Source organism: Furipterus horrens, unplaced genomic scaffold (assembly GCF_987537825.1).
Source record: "Furipterus horrens unplaced genomic scaffold, mFurHor1.1.pri manual_scaffold_7, whole genome shotgun sequence".
NCBI classification, from domain to species: domain Eukaryota; kingdom Metazoa; phylum Chordata; class Mammalia; order Chiroptera; family Furipteridae; genus Furipterus; species Furipterus horrens.
Window position 1 is genome coordinate 69,756,846 of NW_028327177.1, and position 15,814 is coordinate 69,772,659.

The following is a 15,814-nucleotide window of genomic DNA, read 5'->3' on the forward strand; positions in this document are numbered from 1 at the left end:
CCCTGACACTTGTGCATGGTGGAAGTGAGGGTCTGTGTGTCCCCACCGCCCACTGTTCCCTCATTGCAGCTGCCCGCCATTCCTGCACCCACCTGGGCAGGCACAAGCAGAGCCCGCGAAAGTGGTCTGCGCTCTGGCCTGGCACCCACTGGGGTTGACCAGGGGTGTCTGTGCACAGTCTTCTGCATGTCCAGCGGGCCCTCCCTGCGCCCATTGGGGCACTGATCTTATGTCTGTTGGGGTGTGTCTGAGGGGCACCTGGATGAATGTCCTCGCACACCTGGGCCACTGAATGAGGGCTCTTTTCTGTGCGCTCCTGCGTGACCCAAGGGGAGGGTTGGTGAGTGGGCAAGCGCACTTCTATGCCTGAACTCCTCAAGAATGTCCTATCACCCCCAACTTTTCCTCTCCTCTCTGCAGTACACAAGAGAAAAATATTAAGGAAAATTATGTTTTCACATGCACAGCAGTACATTGTTTCCTGTCTTTCAGCGCCAGATGCCACGTGGCCCACTCCTGGCTCTGCAAGTGGGCAGAGATCCGCTCTCCTTCCGATTCCTCTCTGGGGAAGCCTGTGGTCACCAAAAAGCCTTTGTGTACTTTCAGCTGCAGCTCAGGGAGCCAACCATGTTAGAAATCCCATCTCATCCCTTTTTCCTTTGCTATTCTCACCAAACAGGTCATTCCCAGATGGTTTTCTCTAATCCAGCAGTGCCAAGGCTTGACTCCTGCCAGTGTCCAGCTGTTCACTGAGATGTTCTGTCTGCAATTAGTCCAAACTACAGGCGGGTCTCGAGAGCCAGAAAGTGCAGCCTCCCCTTATTCCTCCGCGATCTTCTCTCTCTCCTTGTCTCTTTTTATGGCCTTTGTTGTGAAATCTATTTTGTCTGAAATTAGTATTGCTACCCCAGCTTTTTTTTTTCCTGTCCATTTACTTGAAATAATTTTTTTCATCCTTTCACTTTCAGCCTGTGTAGATCTTTTGTTTTGAGGTGTGTCTCTTGTAGACAACATATATGTCGATCATGTTTTTATATTCATTCCACTACCTTATGTCTTTTGAGTGGAGCATTTAATCCATTTACATTTAAGGTTATTATTGATAAGTATTATTCATTGTGACTTTTTCCCTTTGTACTTGTGTTCATCTCCCTCTCTCTTTTTCTTCTTCTTCATAAAGTATTCCCTTTAGTATCTTTTGCAATGCTGGTTTGTTAGAGATGTATTCTTTTAGTCTTCCTTTGTCTAGGAAACTCCTTATTTCATCTTCCATTCTGAAAGAGAGCTTTGTTGGGTAGACTGGTTTAGGTTTTATATTGCTTGGAATATTTTTTTGCCATTCCCTTCTGGTTTGTAGTTTTTCTGTTGAGAAATCAGCTGATAGCCTTATCGAGCTGCCTTGTATGTTATTTGCTCTTTTTCTCTTGCTGCCTTTAGGATTCTCTCTTTGTCTTTGAATGTTGCCATTTTAATTATGATGTGCCTAGGAGTGGGACTCCTTGGGTTTCTCTTCATTGGGACCCTCTGTACTTCCTGTGCTTGTGAGACTTTTTCTCTCCTCATGCTCAGGAAGTTTTCTATCATTAGTTTTCAATCAGATTTTCTATCTCTTTCTCTTCTTTTCCTTCTGGTATCTCTATGATACAGATATTAATCTTCATTTTACATAGTATTGCCTTCATTTCTTCCCTGTCATATTTAATATTTTCTGCAAGGTCTGTGAGCACTTTTATCACCAGTACTTTAAACTCTTCATCTGTTAAATTGGCTATCCCCTCATCTGTTAGGTTTGCTATTTCTTGTAGCTTAGTTCTCTCACTGGAACCTTGATCTGACTCCCCTTTTGGGCCATACTTATCTGTATCCTCATCCTGACAGCTTTCTGTGTTTGCCTCTCTATCTTCATAGGGCTGTTGCACCTGTTACATTATAAGGGGCAGACCCATAGGCATTCCTTAGTGCCAGTTACCTGTTTAACCATGTTATGGCACTGTACATTGGGGAGGGGTCTGAGAGGGAACAATGCCACTTGCTCAACATTTGCCCCTTTTCCAGGCACTTCTTTCTCTTCCTATATTAAGCAAGCTGCCTTCTTTGAAAGACCAATAATTTCTCCCTCCACCCCAACCCCCACTGGCTTTTACAGTCAGAAGCAATGCATCTCTATTTTTCCCAGACCTGGAATCACTGGCTTCATAGTCTGCTCCAGGGCTGGGATCTGTCTGGTTTGGGGCTGGGATAGCTTCTGTGGTTTAAAATGTATGACTGCTTTTTGCCCCAGCTAAAGTCACTGTACTGCTAGCCATGCTGCCAGCCACAGCACCAGCCACCTCTGCCTCCAGCTGTGCCTCCAGTCACTGCTGCCTCCAGCCACGCACCAGCTGCAGCAGCCAAACACCTCCCCCACAACTGCTCCTCTGCTCCTCTTTCTCTTTATCCTGGCTCTGCCTCTCCTACCTTTCTGGCTGAATATTTCTTCTTTATTTCTTTGCTGAATTTCCCTGTAGTTTTGATTTTCTGGGGTTTCTTTTTTTTTTTAGTTTTGAATTGGTTGTAAATTCCTTAGTTGTGAGGGAGATGCAGCATTTCTACTTATGCCTCCATCTTGGCCAGAAGTAAACCAATGTTTATAAAGCCCTTTAATGCCTGGTGTTATATACATAGTTTTATAAATCCTGTAGCCCCAAATAATGATCTTAATTTTATATTCTATTTTATTTCTTTACTGGGCTTTTTTTTTTTTTTGAAGACTATGGTTTGTTTATGTTATTCTACTTAGAATTCTAGTGGGTCCAGAATGAAGTATTAAATTCACTACCTATTTCCTGTTAAAAGTAAATCTTAAAAAGATCAAATCAATCCTTTTCTTCACAAAGCAATTACCTTATTAAAAGCTCAGAAAGGTTGTTTCTGGGCATATTGCAATGTAATCATCTGTTTCTAAGACTTAAATTGATGAATAGTTTTCTTCAAAGATGTTTTTCCCAGTAGTTTTCTTCTTTTACTTTATTTTTTCACTTTTCAAGACTAAAATTTAAAAAGTAAGTTTTTTCCATATTCTAGCTATTTCAGCTCTTAGAGAGATGCTCTGCCTTTGGTATAAGTTTGGCCATCCCAGTTGGCTCTGTGTCAGGAACCCTGCAGATTGTTCTAAATACATAGTTTCACGTTCTTTACAACAGCCCTTTGAGTTGGCTATGATGTTTGCTATATAATAATGAGAAAAATGTAAAAATTTCTGGATCATCTCAAGGCTAAGGAAATTAGCTCCATGTAATGAATCATGGGTGAGCAGCTGGTTACAAAGCAGAACATCTTTCAATGTGGGTCACTTGTCACCATTCTGAGGATGAGATATGAGGTAGGATGACCTAGTAGTGGCTCCCTACCAATATTTTCCACTCTGTGTCACCAGTGAAAATGCTTGTGAGTCCTGGCACCTGGGACTTGTCTTTGTGGACAATTATCTACTCTTTCTGCTCAGCTCACAGAGTACCAGCAAAACTGGGCCTATTAGAAGGCTTAACACAAAACTGTCAGGAGCTTCCTGTCTAAGTAGAGAGGCATGTTTAATGTTTTTACCAGTCTTAATGAAACTCTCAGCTAACCTTTTAATCCAGGACTATTGTCCTGAGAATATGTCACAGTGATGGAGATAAGAAGTAACAGAAGCACAGACAGGACTGTCCCCATAAGATGAAGGTGTCAAGACCGGCTTTAAGAAGGTGTTAGAGAAACTCAAAAGATAAATGTATTATGCATAGGGAAAGAAAGAAAAAAATCAGTACTTAGAAATGGAATGCTAACAACATCAAGGCAAAGCTAAGCCAAGTTTGTTTGAACACTAAGTAGAAAAATTTCCTGCAATAAAGTGGTTGGTAAAAGAAGTGATAAAGAACACAGAAAGCTGGCATTTGTGAAGAGCTTTCAAATGACAACTATAAGTTTCAGCATCATAATATGGTTATTAAATTTGTCAAGAGGGTCGGTGACATACATGTAAATAAAATATTTTAAAACATGAAAGCTTTTTTAAAAATCTGAAGCATTAAGATTTAGATTAAAATGTCTTCAGTATTTGTCTACATTTAACCTATAATCATATGATAATAAACATATGAAAATAAAATGGCCAATATATACACATACCAACTTGTCTCCTTAATTATTAATTAGAAAATATTTATAAGGGGATACTTTTATGATTAATTTACCTTTTCCAAAGAATATATAGTTAATTGATGAATAAAGAAAATCCACTGGATGCACTCTTACCCTATTTTATAATGAGATAAGTAAATTCCATAATAGTTATTAAGTGGCTTGCTCAAGATTCCACAGCCAAGCAGAGACTTCAGAATTAGATTCTCCCTTAAAATGTGAAGAGCTACAAAGAATACTTGGTTCTTAGGAGACACAAGGAGACAGGAAGACCCTCATCTGTGATTTGACTCCCCCTTCCATGGGTGGTGGTGTTGCCACTAAGTGACCAGGAATGCCATGATGTTTAGGTCTTTATGCTGGAAGATTTACTGGAAATAAATTATTCAATTAATATGTAACCAAATTCATTATAAATATTATTACTCCAATAAATCATAAATAGACATATCAAAACTTTTACAAAAAGTACTGGAAAAACAGAAAATAAGTAGATATAGGGAGAGTAGGGGATTTTAAGATGGCAGAGTAAGTGGAAGCTCCACTGACCTCCTTCCAGGACTGAACTGGAATTACAACTAAATTAAAGAAAAATCATCCTGATTAACCAACTGAACACTAGCTGGAGAGAAGCCTTATAACCAAGGACAGTCAGAAGAAACCACTTCACCACAATAAGACTGGTAGGAAGTATGCAGGAGGCATGAGAGGGCTGTCTGGGCTTCCTCGTGTGGCAGCTGAAGTTCTGGAGAGATAGTTCAGTGGCCAGAAGTTCCCCCTGAGAACTGTATGTTCTAAATCCCATTATGGGCTCCCCAGCCTACAGCACCAGAACCAAGAAAGGAACCAAAATGACATCTGGCTGTGAAAAGCAGAAGGGTTTCTGTCTACCAGGGAGAGACAGATGCAGAGAGCTTCTTAAAAAGTCAATGCACAAAATCTCATTTGCAGCAACCTATCCCAGGCTCCCACAAAGTGAGGGCAGTGTGGACTAAAGATGCATGAGGCAAATCTGGGTTTGGTGACTCTGGGAGAGAACTGAAGGAACAGCTGCCAAGATTTCTATGCTGAGTCATTTCCCATACTGAAGAAACTATCTTTCTCAGACAGAGCACTCTCTTCTAAGTGACATCAGCCTGAGGGAAAGCAATATCCCCACCTACAGGAATTCCTCTCATCCCGCCCTGTGGAACTTAAGCCAGGCTGCTGAGTAGAGATGGACATATTTCAATGATTAAGTCTAAGAGCAAAAGAGAGTCTCTGAGAGCTGTGAGACTTTAGCTGACCTCCCACAGGCCCAGTGCTGTTAAAAGGTGGCATTGGTGCACACCCTGGTCCTTTCTGCACACACCCAGGCCCAGCAGAGAGAGCCAAAAACTGTGGATCACTGATAGCTCTAAACAGGTTACCCAATGCTAGTCACAGGCAGCTTCTGGCATAGGATGCACCAGAGTCTTTGCAGATCTACCTTATACATAGAAACAAATACGAAGAATGAGCTGTAATGGGAGGACAAATAAACAGCCCCAAATGAAAGAAAAAGAGAATTCTGCAAAGAAGAACTAAATTAAACGGAGGCAAGAAATTAATCAGATATATAATTGAGTAATTCTTATAAGGACACTGAAAAAAAGACATAGAAGCAATTTTTTAAAAAACATTCAGAAATAAAGAATGCAATATCTTAAGTAAGTATACACTGGAAAGAATGGACAGTGAGTTATATGAAGCAAAGGATTGAATCAGTGATTTGGAAGACAAGGTGGGAAAAAAATACTCAAGTAGAACGGCAAAAAGAAAAAAGAATTTTTAAAAATTGAGGAGAGCTTAAGAAACTTTTGAGAAAACATGAAGCATAACAACATACACATCATGGTAATATCAGAAGGAGAATAGAGTGAGCAAGGGATCGAGAACCTATTTGAAGAAATAGTGACCAAAAACTTCCTTAATCTGGTAAAGCAAAAAGACACACAAGTTCAGGAAGCACAGGGAGTCCCAAATAAGATGGACCAAAAGAGGCCTGCACCAAGACCCATCATAATTTAAAAAGGCAAACTAAAAGACAAGGAAAAATTCTAAAAGCCACAAGAGAAAAGCATTTAGTTACCTACAAGGGAGCTCCAATTAGATTGTCATCTCATTTCTCAACAAAAACATTTGAGGCCAGAAGGGATTAGCATGAAATATTCAAGGTGACAAAAAGCAAGCACCTACAACCAAGGTTACTTTACCCAGAAAGGCTATCATTTAAAATATAAGAAAAAACAGAAGTGGCAGCTCTACCTAAGACACAGAGGCAAACAAACACTGGAGCATGTCACGATGAGGAGACAGAGAAATATGCCCCAAAAGAGGGAATGAATCAAGGTTCCAGTGGGAGAACTAAGCAATGAGAAGATAGTCAACCTAACAGATAAGGAGATAGCCAACCTAACAGATGCAGTATTCAAAACACTGGTGATAAAGATGTTCACAGGCTTCATAGATATGCTTGAGTACAGAAAATGCATAAGGGAAGAAGTTAAGGCTATGCTAAGTTAAATGAAGGAAAATCCACAGAAAACCAATGGTGAAGGGAAGGAAATTAGGGTTCAGATTAATGATTTAGAACATAAGGAAGAAAAAAAGACAGTCAACCAGTGCAGAATGAGGACACAAGAATTGAAAAAAATGAGGAGAGGCTTAGGAACCTCAGGTACAACTTTAAATGTGCCAACATTCTAATCATAGGGGAGCCAGAAGAAGAGAAAGAGCAAGACATTGAACTTATGTGAAAAAATAATGAAGGAAAACTTCCCAAATTTGGTGAAGGAAATAGACATACAAATCCAGGGAGCACAGAGAGTCCAAAGAATCTAGACCCAAAGACGACCACACCAAGACACATCATAATTAAAATGCCAAAGGTAAAAGAGAAAGAGAGAATCTTAAAGGTAGCAAGATAAAACTGGAGAGTTAACTACAAAGGAGTGCCTATAAGACTTTCAACTGATTTATCAAAAGAAACTTTTCAGGCAAGAGGGGACTGGCAAGAAGTATTCAGTGTGATGAAAAGCAAGGACATACAACCAATATTACTCTATCCAGTAAAGCTATCATTTAGAACAGAAGGGCAGATGAAGTGCTTCCCACATAAAAAAGTTCATCATCACCAAGCCATTATTATATGAAATGTCAAAGGGACTTAAGAAGAAGAAGATCAAAACTATGAACACTAAAATGACAACAAACTCACAACTATCAACAAATGAATCTAAAAAATAAAAACAAAATTCAACTAAACAAACCAGAATAGTAACAGAATCATAGATATGGAGATCATTCAGAGGGCTATCAGTTGGGAGGGGGTAGGGGGAGAAATGGGGAAATGGTGCAGGGATTAAGAAGCATAATTGGTAGGTACAAAATAGACAGGAGGAAGTTAAAAATAATAAGGGAAAGAGTGAAGCCTAAGAACTTATATACACAACCCACGGACATGAACTAAGGGGGGTGGGATTGCTGGAGGGAAGGGGGTTACTGGGCAGAGGGGAGCAAAGGGGGAAAATTGGAACTACTGTAACAACATAATCAATAATATATACTTAAAAAAGAAAGAAAGAAATGATAGAAGTAGGAGTCAGCCAGGATGGAGAAGGTAGACACACTGCATCTCCCTCCACAACTGAGAAAGAATACAACTACTTAAAAACTAAAAACAACTGGAACTACCACAAAATCAAACTGCCTGGAAGTCCAACAAACAAAGACATAAAGAAGAAATACTAGAAATTCTGGCCAAGATGGAAGCCTAGACGAACACGCTGCATCTCCCTCCACAGTTAAGAAGAAATGCAACTACCTCAAAACTACAGACAACCAGAAGTTCCAGAAAACCAAGTAGCATGGAAGTCCAACAAACAAAGATATAAAAAAGAAATATTCATCCAGATAGGTAAGAGGGGCAGTGAAAAGGGCAGTCACACATTTTAAAAAGTCGTGAGGCAAACTTGGGAAGTGCTCCCAACACTGACCAGACCAATCAGCTCACGGTCCCAGCGCTAGGAAAAATAAAGCCTCATTGCTTTTGACTGTGCAAACCAGTGAGTGTTGGGGTGGAGGAAGGAACTGATGATCTCTCAAAAGAGTCGGCTTGTTTAAAGGGTCCCCATGATCCTAGCACGTCCATAGATCCACCACTCTGGGGACAATGGCCGGGGCAACAGCTAGAGAGAAGCCAGTCCCGTAGGGAAATGGGAGAAATGCCTGGAAAAGTGGTGACTGCTGAGCAGGCAGCATTGTTTCCTCTCGGACCCCTCCCCCACACTCAGCACCACAACGGGGTGAAATGAATCACCTTCTACTGACAAATACCTAAGGCTCTGTCCCTTACAATGTAACAAGAGCAACAGCTCTACCTAAGACACAGAGGCAACAAAACACAGGAACCTGTCAAGACAAAGAGAGAGAGAAGTATGGCCCAAAATGGAGAAAGAATCAAAGTTCCAGTGGGAGAACTAAGCAACAAGGAGGTAGCCAACCTAACAGATGCAGAGTTCAAAACACTGGTGATAAAGATGTTCATAGGCTTGATAGATAAGCTTAAGTATGGCAAATGCATAAAAGAATAACTGAAGGCTATGCAAAATGAAACAAAGAAAAATCCACACAAAACCAGTGGTGAGGAGAAGAAAACCAGGGTTCAAATCAATGATTTAGAACACAAGGAAGAAAAAAATAGTCAACCAGTACAGAATGAGGACACAAGAAAAAATGAGCAGAGGCTTAAGAATCTCTGGGGCAACTTTAAACATACCAACACCCAAAACATAGGGTTGCCAGAAGGAGCAAGAAATTGAAAACTTTTGTGAAAAAATAATGAAAGAGAACTCCCCAAATTTGGTGAAGGAAATAAACATAGAAATCCAGGGAGCACAGAGAGTCCCAACAAGCTAGACCCAAAGAGGACCACACCAAGACACATCATAATTAAAATGCCAAGTTTCAAGATAAAGAGAGAATCTTAAGAGCAGCAAGAGAAAAGCAGAGAGTTACCTATGAAGGGGTGTCTGTAAGACTACCAGCTGACTTCTCAAATAAAATTTTGCAGGAAAGAAGGGACTGGCAAGAAGTATTCAATGTGATGAAAAGCAAGGACCTACAACCAAGATCACTCTCCAGTAAAGCTATCATTTAGAATGGAAGGGCAGATGAAGTGCTTCCCAGACAAGATAAAGCTGAAGGAACTCATCATCACCAAGCTATTATTATATGAAATGTCAAAAAGATTTACTTAAGAAAAATAAGATCAATATTATAAACATTAAAACAACAAACTTACAGCTATCAACAACTGAATCTAAAAAAATAAATACAAATCCAACTAAACAAATCAGAATAAGAGCAGAATCATCAGTATGGGGATCATTTGGAGGGTTATCAACTGGGAGCGGGAAGGAGGAGAAATGAGGAAATGGTGCAGGGATTAAGAAGCATAATTGGTTGGTATGAAATAGACAGGGGGGAATTTAAGAATAACATAGGAAAGGGTGAAGCCAAAGAACTTATATGCATGACCCATGGACATGAGCTAAGGGGGCTGGGATTGCTGGAGGGAAGAGGGTACTGGGCAAAAGGGAGCAAGGGGGAAAAAATTGCGACTACTGTAACAACATAATCAATAAAATATACTTAAAAAAGAAGAAGAAGAAGGAATTCTCATTCATACAGGTAAGCAAGATAGAGCCAGGGCAGATAGGACACAGTGCGATGGCAGCAATGGTGGTAGCAAGGCAGTGGCTGTAGCAAGTGGTGGAAAGCACAGTCATACATTATAAAAGTAGGGAGGGAAAACTGGGGAGTGATCCCAGCACCAGAGCAGACCATGCAGCTCACGGTTCAAGCACAAGGGAAAATAAAGCTACATTGCTTCTGACTGTGAAAACCAGTGGGGATTTGGGCAGAAGAAGAAACTACCAGTCTCTCATCGGAGTCTTCTTGTTTACAGGGCCCCCACAGTCCTAGGACATCCACAAGTCCACTCTCTCTGAGAACCATCACCAAGCAATGGGAAATAAAAATAAAAATAAAAAATAAAATAGAAGGAGAAATAAAGAACTTCCCAGGCAAGAAAAAGCTAATGGAATTTATTAACAGCAAACCAGTACTTCAACAAATGTTAAAGGGCTTGCTTAACGAATAAGAAAAGGAAGAAATAAGAAGAACAGGAAGAAGAAGAAGGAGGAGGAGAAGGAGAAGGAGGAGGAAAAGGAGGAGGGGAGAGAATGGGAGGAGGAGGGGGGCAAGGGGAGGAGAAAGAAGAAGAAAACAGAGGAAAATAATTTAAAAATAAAAGGTCAATATATGTGTTTGTATCAATAATCACCTTAAATGTGAATGGCTAAAATGCTCCAACCAAAAGACATAGTGTAGCCGAATGGATAAGAAAACAAAACCCACATATATGCTGTCTCTTAGAGACACACCTCAGATTGATGATATTTCATGCAAATGGAAAGGAAACAAAAAGCTGGGGTTGCAATACTTATATCTGACAAATATACTTTAAAACAAAAGCTATAGTAAGAGACAGAGAAAAACACTATATAATGATCAAAAGAACAATTCAACAAAAGTAAACCCTAGTAAATATTTATGTACCCAATGTAGGAACACCTAAATATGTAAAGCAAATCTTGATGGGTGTAAAGGGAGAAATCAACAGAAATACAGTCATAGATGAGATTTTAACACCTCGTTGATTTCAATGGATAGATCTTCCAGACAGAAAATCAACAAGGAGACAGTTGGCTTAAGTGACACTAGATCAAATGGATTTAATTGATATCTTCAAAGAAGTTCACCCAAAAGCAGTAGAATATACATATTTTTCAAGTGCATATGGAATGTCTTCTAGGACAGACCACATGTTAGGACACAAAACAAGTCTCAATAAATTTAAGATTGAAATCATATCAAGCATCTCCTCTGACCACAGTGCTATGAAGCTAGAACTCAATCACAGGAAGAACACTGAAAAACAAACAAAGACATTGAAGCTAAATAACATGTTATTAAGGAATGAATGGGTAAACAACAAGATCAAGAAAAAAATCAAAAGATACTATGAAACAAGTCAAACAACAGCCAAAATCTGTGGGACAATGGGAAAGCAATTCTAAAAGGGAAATTCATAGCACTACAGGCCTATCAAACAAACAAAACAAACAAACAAAAAAGAAAAAATACAAGAAAAAGCTCAAATAAACAATCTAACTTAACACTTAAAGGAACTTGAAAAAGAACAACAAGCAGAGCCCATAGTGAGTAAAAGAAAGGAAATAATCGCAATCAGAGCAGAAATAAAGGAAGTAAAGCTTTTAAGAATGATACAAAAGATCAATGAATCTAAGAGAGGCTTCTCTGAAAGTGCAAATCAGAATTAGACTAACAGTATTATCCTAATGTGTCCTTCAAATACTACATCCTATATAGTTTCTCTCATTCTTTTTAGCTTCTCCATTAATCCAACTAGAATTTAAATTAGTCCACATTAGGTCTTAATTCATTATTGATAGGGTTTTACTGTTGTTAAGTTGTGCATTTTTATACAAACAAGTATAATAATTATTCTGTCAGTTTTATACAAAAGCAATTTTTAAATGCATAGCATATTGTTATATTAAAATATTTTTAAAATATTTTTTCACAGGCTTGAGTCAAAGGAGCCTTTTCTATCTGTTGGGTGAGTATATCTCTAAATATTGTAAATCTCATTCTTTAATCCATTTTTTAATTCAAATTAACAAGGTTTACCAAGATGGTATTTCAGTTATTTAATCCCATATTCAGACTCATAACATGTCAGTGAACGCACCATTTCTTTAGCAACATTGATATTTGTGTTTTATAAAAACTTAAGTAAAATGTACCCTAAGCTGTTTTGTGACCTCAGAAATTCAGATAATGAACATATAGAAATTGTGTATCCTCAATGAACAACAAAGAGGGTTGACAGTAATTATCTCTATTCTCATCACATAAACGTGCTCAGTTTGGTTCTAAATATTCTTCTGAACTACGCCTTTATTATTTCCTAACCTGCCTGCTCATCTTTGCATGGTTTTCTTGCAGTCTTCTCTAGTTAGTGTTTCTTTCACACTTTATATCTACCTCCAAAATTTCTAATTTTTCTCTTTTCTCATTTCACTTTTATTTCTCTACTCCACACACAATGACTGCCTTTATGAACATAGAGCTGACGGTATTATCTTGAATCACAATACATGATCTAATAACATATTGTTGAGAAGAACACATGTATGATTTTCAGGCATTTAAAACTCATTAAGAATGAAGAAAGTTGTTTTAAATAGATCTATCTAATAATCATTTGGCTAGTATATTTAAATGTCTGGTTAAAGGACTCCTGTATGCTCAGCATTATGGTCAATGTCATGAAGTTTCAGAAAGTGTTGGAAGACGTGATGTCTGGCTTTGAGGAAGTCATGCGATATTTGATTTTAAAAATTACATCTAGGCAGTCACTGTACTCATCATGATCAATAACCAAAAACACAGATGGGGTTAGATTTTTGAGCAATCACATCAATTTCTTTTACTACTTTGTCCACAGCCTTTGAATATTTCTGTCTTTCATGGTTCCCTCCCCCCTTCTACTCCTCATAGAAGCAACTCAAAAAGCCATTTGAATCTCAGGAATCAAAATAATTGTTTGGGATGCTGGGGAAGAAAAATGGAACAGATGATTTATTAGAGTTCACGAAAAGTGACAGGTAGAGTTGATCTGGTCCAAAGAAATCATTATAGCATGCTTCTTTCTTTCATTGGTCATCAGCTGCTGTTGTTAAAAATCTTTACGTTTGAAAGAATCTTTTATTTGGAATGCATATGTGTCCTGCCCTCCAGTTACGGGGACTGAAACAGCTTCTTTTTCATGACTCACCTGGTATGGTTTCTCAGCAGCATTCCTTGTTCCCCAAATACTCTAAAGTCATTTTTTTAAATTATATTTTATTGGTTATATTGTTACAATAATTCCAATTTTTTCCCCTTTGCTCCCCTCCACACAGCACCCCCCGCCCCCAGCAATCCCCCACCAAATCCATGCCCATGGTTCATACATACAAGCCCTCCCGCTTCATCCTTTCATATATTCTTCTTTTTTTAAAGAAATAAATGATTAATTGATTATTTTAACAATAAAAAATAACAATCCCTCCCTCTCAGATATTAAGACCCTTTATAATCTTATGAAAAACAATGGGCGTAGGTCTCAAGCTCTTCTAACTGCTTCAGGCTGGACATGGTCATCGTCCTACCTACTCTTGGGTCCAGAAATCCCTAATAAGAGTGGAGGATGTGGAGGGGAGGGTGGCCTTCCCACATGGGGAAGGATTGTGCAGACTCCAGGTCAATTGGCTGTCCCAGGGCAATGGCGTGCTTGGTTTAACAGGCTGGCATTCTTGTTGTATTCTGGGGGCAACAGATTTGGCAAAAGAGTTAAAAGACATCATCCAATCCATAACTACTAGATGACAAAAGGCAGGGATTAATTCTTCAATGTCCCACATTAGGCAAAAAAAAAGGGGGGGTGGCTTCTTTGAAGGAAGGTGTGCCATGCACATCTCACCTGTCCAAAACACTTTTGCCCATTATACTTAGATTGGGCTGAGGGAAATATTTTAGGTTTCCCCCCTCTCAGACCTCAGGGCCCTTTCAGTCCAAGCCATTAGAATAGAAAAGAGAAACCAGTTTTAAAGTGAAGCCCACAGACCACCCCATTCTTTACCAACCCAGTCACTTAGTTCAGTCAAACTGTTGAGTCTCAGGAGGCAGCACTGCAGACAGGATTAAATGAGGCCTATATGTACAGATAATCACTCAGGTAATGAGATCATAGGCTTATGCCTTTTGAAAACAAAAAAACACATGTTAATTTATGTAACATAACCCACAAACAAATCTCTAAATCTGTAACACTGTCTTATTAGAAAGACACCCAGTTGCAAGGAATTTGACATTCTTCTTGCCTGTAAATTAAATATCTTTGATGATACCACAGACATAGTTTAACTTTCAAGTGAAAACATATTTTAAATGAAAAGAAACATTAAAGATGATTAGCTGCACTACTTTATAGTCTACCACTGATCATTGTGGTTTTCCTTGAATAATGATTTTTCTCCCTGAGATTACTCTCCTTGTCATTAAAGGGACTGCATTAAGTCCATTTTTAATTTATCCTCTTCATTTGCATAAACACAACAAGAGCGGAAAATGATCACTTATGATCTTTAGTTCTTCTTTGTTGGAACTTATGCAAGGAACATTTAGGGTGACCTTCAGTCTGCCCTTCAGGGCACAGAAGTTGAGCCACATACCTGGCATTTAGCCTCGCCTGTACACACCTGTCTTTTCCAAATCCTTCTGGTTTTCCATTGTGCCTTAAGGTCCCTTCTAGCCATCTTTCAGGAAAACAACCTTCATTCTTTCCCTGGAAAGATTGCTGTGGACCGCACAACAAACCACGGTATCAGGCCTTTTATATTGTGGGCTTTTATTGCCTTCGAAAGTCATTCACAGTTCCTCAGAGCTTTTTGGTAACAACCAGAGCCCAAGCATGTCTCCTTTAGGCATGATATTACAGTCAAAGTCTTGGTCAAAAACAAACCTCTATTAACAACTGGTCTTATTAGTTTTATGCAAAGAAACTTATGTCATTACTTACTTCTTTAGAATGCCAAACTCTGGAGGAATCAGATAGGGAGAAAAATATACAGTGTGAAGGAAAATCCTTGTCCTTCTAATATTCAATGAACTGGCATTTCTATTCTTCATATTTTCATTTTTCCCCCACTAAAAATTTTTTGTTTGTTTTTTCATTACAGTTGTCCCAATTTTTCCCCCTCTTGCTTCCTTGCACCCTGTCCCCTCCTTCTCCAACATTTAGTCCCCACTCAGTTGTCCATGTTCGTGGGTCATTTATACATGTTCTTTGACTAAACCCTTCCCCTTCTTACCTCCTTCTCTCCCTCCTCACTCCCCCCTTATTACTGTTAATCTACTCTTTGTTTACATACCTCTGGTTCAATTTTGCTCATTTGTTCGTGTTGTTCATTAGTTTCCTGTAATAGGTGATAGCATAAGGTATTTTTCTTTCGTTGCCTGGCTTACTTCGTTAAGCATAATTCTTCTAGTTCTATCTATGTTGTTACAAATGGCAGAAGTTCTTTCATTCTTTCTGCTGCATAGTTCTCCATTGTGTAAATGTACCACAGTCTTTCAATCCACTCATCTCCAGATGGGCATTCAGGCTGATTCCAGTACTTGGCTATTGTAATAAGAACTGCTATGAAATAGGGGTGCATAAGTTCTTTTAAATTAGGGTTTCAGGATTCTTTGGGTATAATCCTAGCATTAGAATTGCTGGTTCAAAAAACAGTTCCATTTTTAGTTTTTTTAGGAAATTTCATACTGTTTTCCATAGTAATTGCACCAGTGTGCATTCCCACCAACAGTACACTAGGGTTCCCATTTCTCCACATTCTCACCAGCACTTGTGGTTTGTCAATTTGTTGATGATGGCCATTCTGACTGGTGTGAGGTGGTATCTCATTGTGGTTTTTCTTTGCATCTCTCTGATGTCTAG

General features: G+C 38.9%; 1 protein-coding gene across 5 annotated transcripts in view; it reads left to right on the forward strand.

Moving 5' to 3' along the window:
- The window catches only part of RALYL (RALY RNA binding protein like), an 878,997-nt gene that overhangs the window by 711,757 nt on the left and 151,426 nt on the right, over window positions 1-15,814 (forward strand). For 4 of the 5 annotated variants that reach the window (XM_090282912.1, XM_090282909.1, XM_090282910.1 and 1 more), the window contains one exon: window positions 11,855-11,887. The exons of the other annotated variant lie outside the window; for it this stretch is intronic. In XM_090282912.1, coding sequence (XP_090139038.1) covers window positions 11,855-11,887 — 33 coding nt within the window. The remainder of the gene's footprint in view (window positions 1-11,854; window positions 11,888-15,814) is intronic. 5 annotated transcript variants of the gene reach the window in all.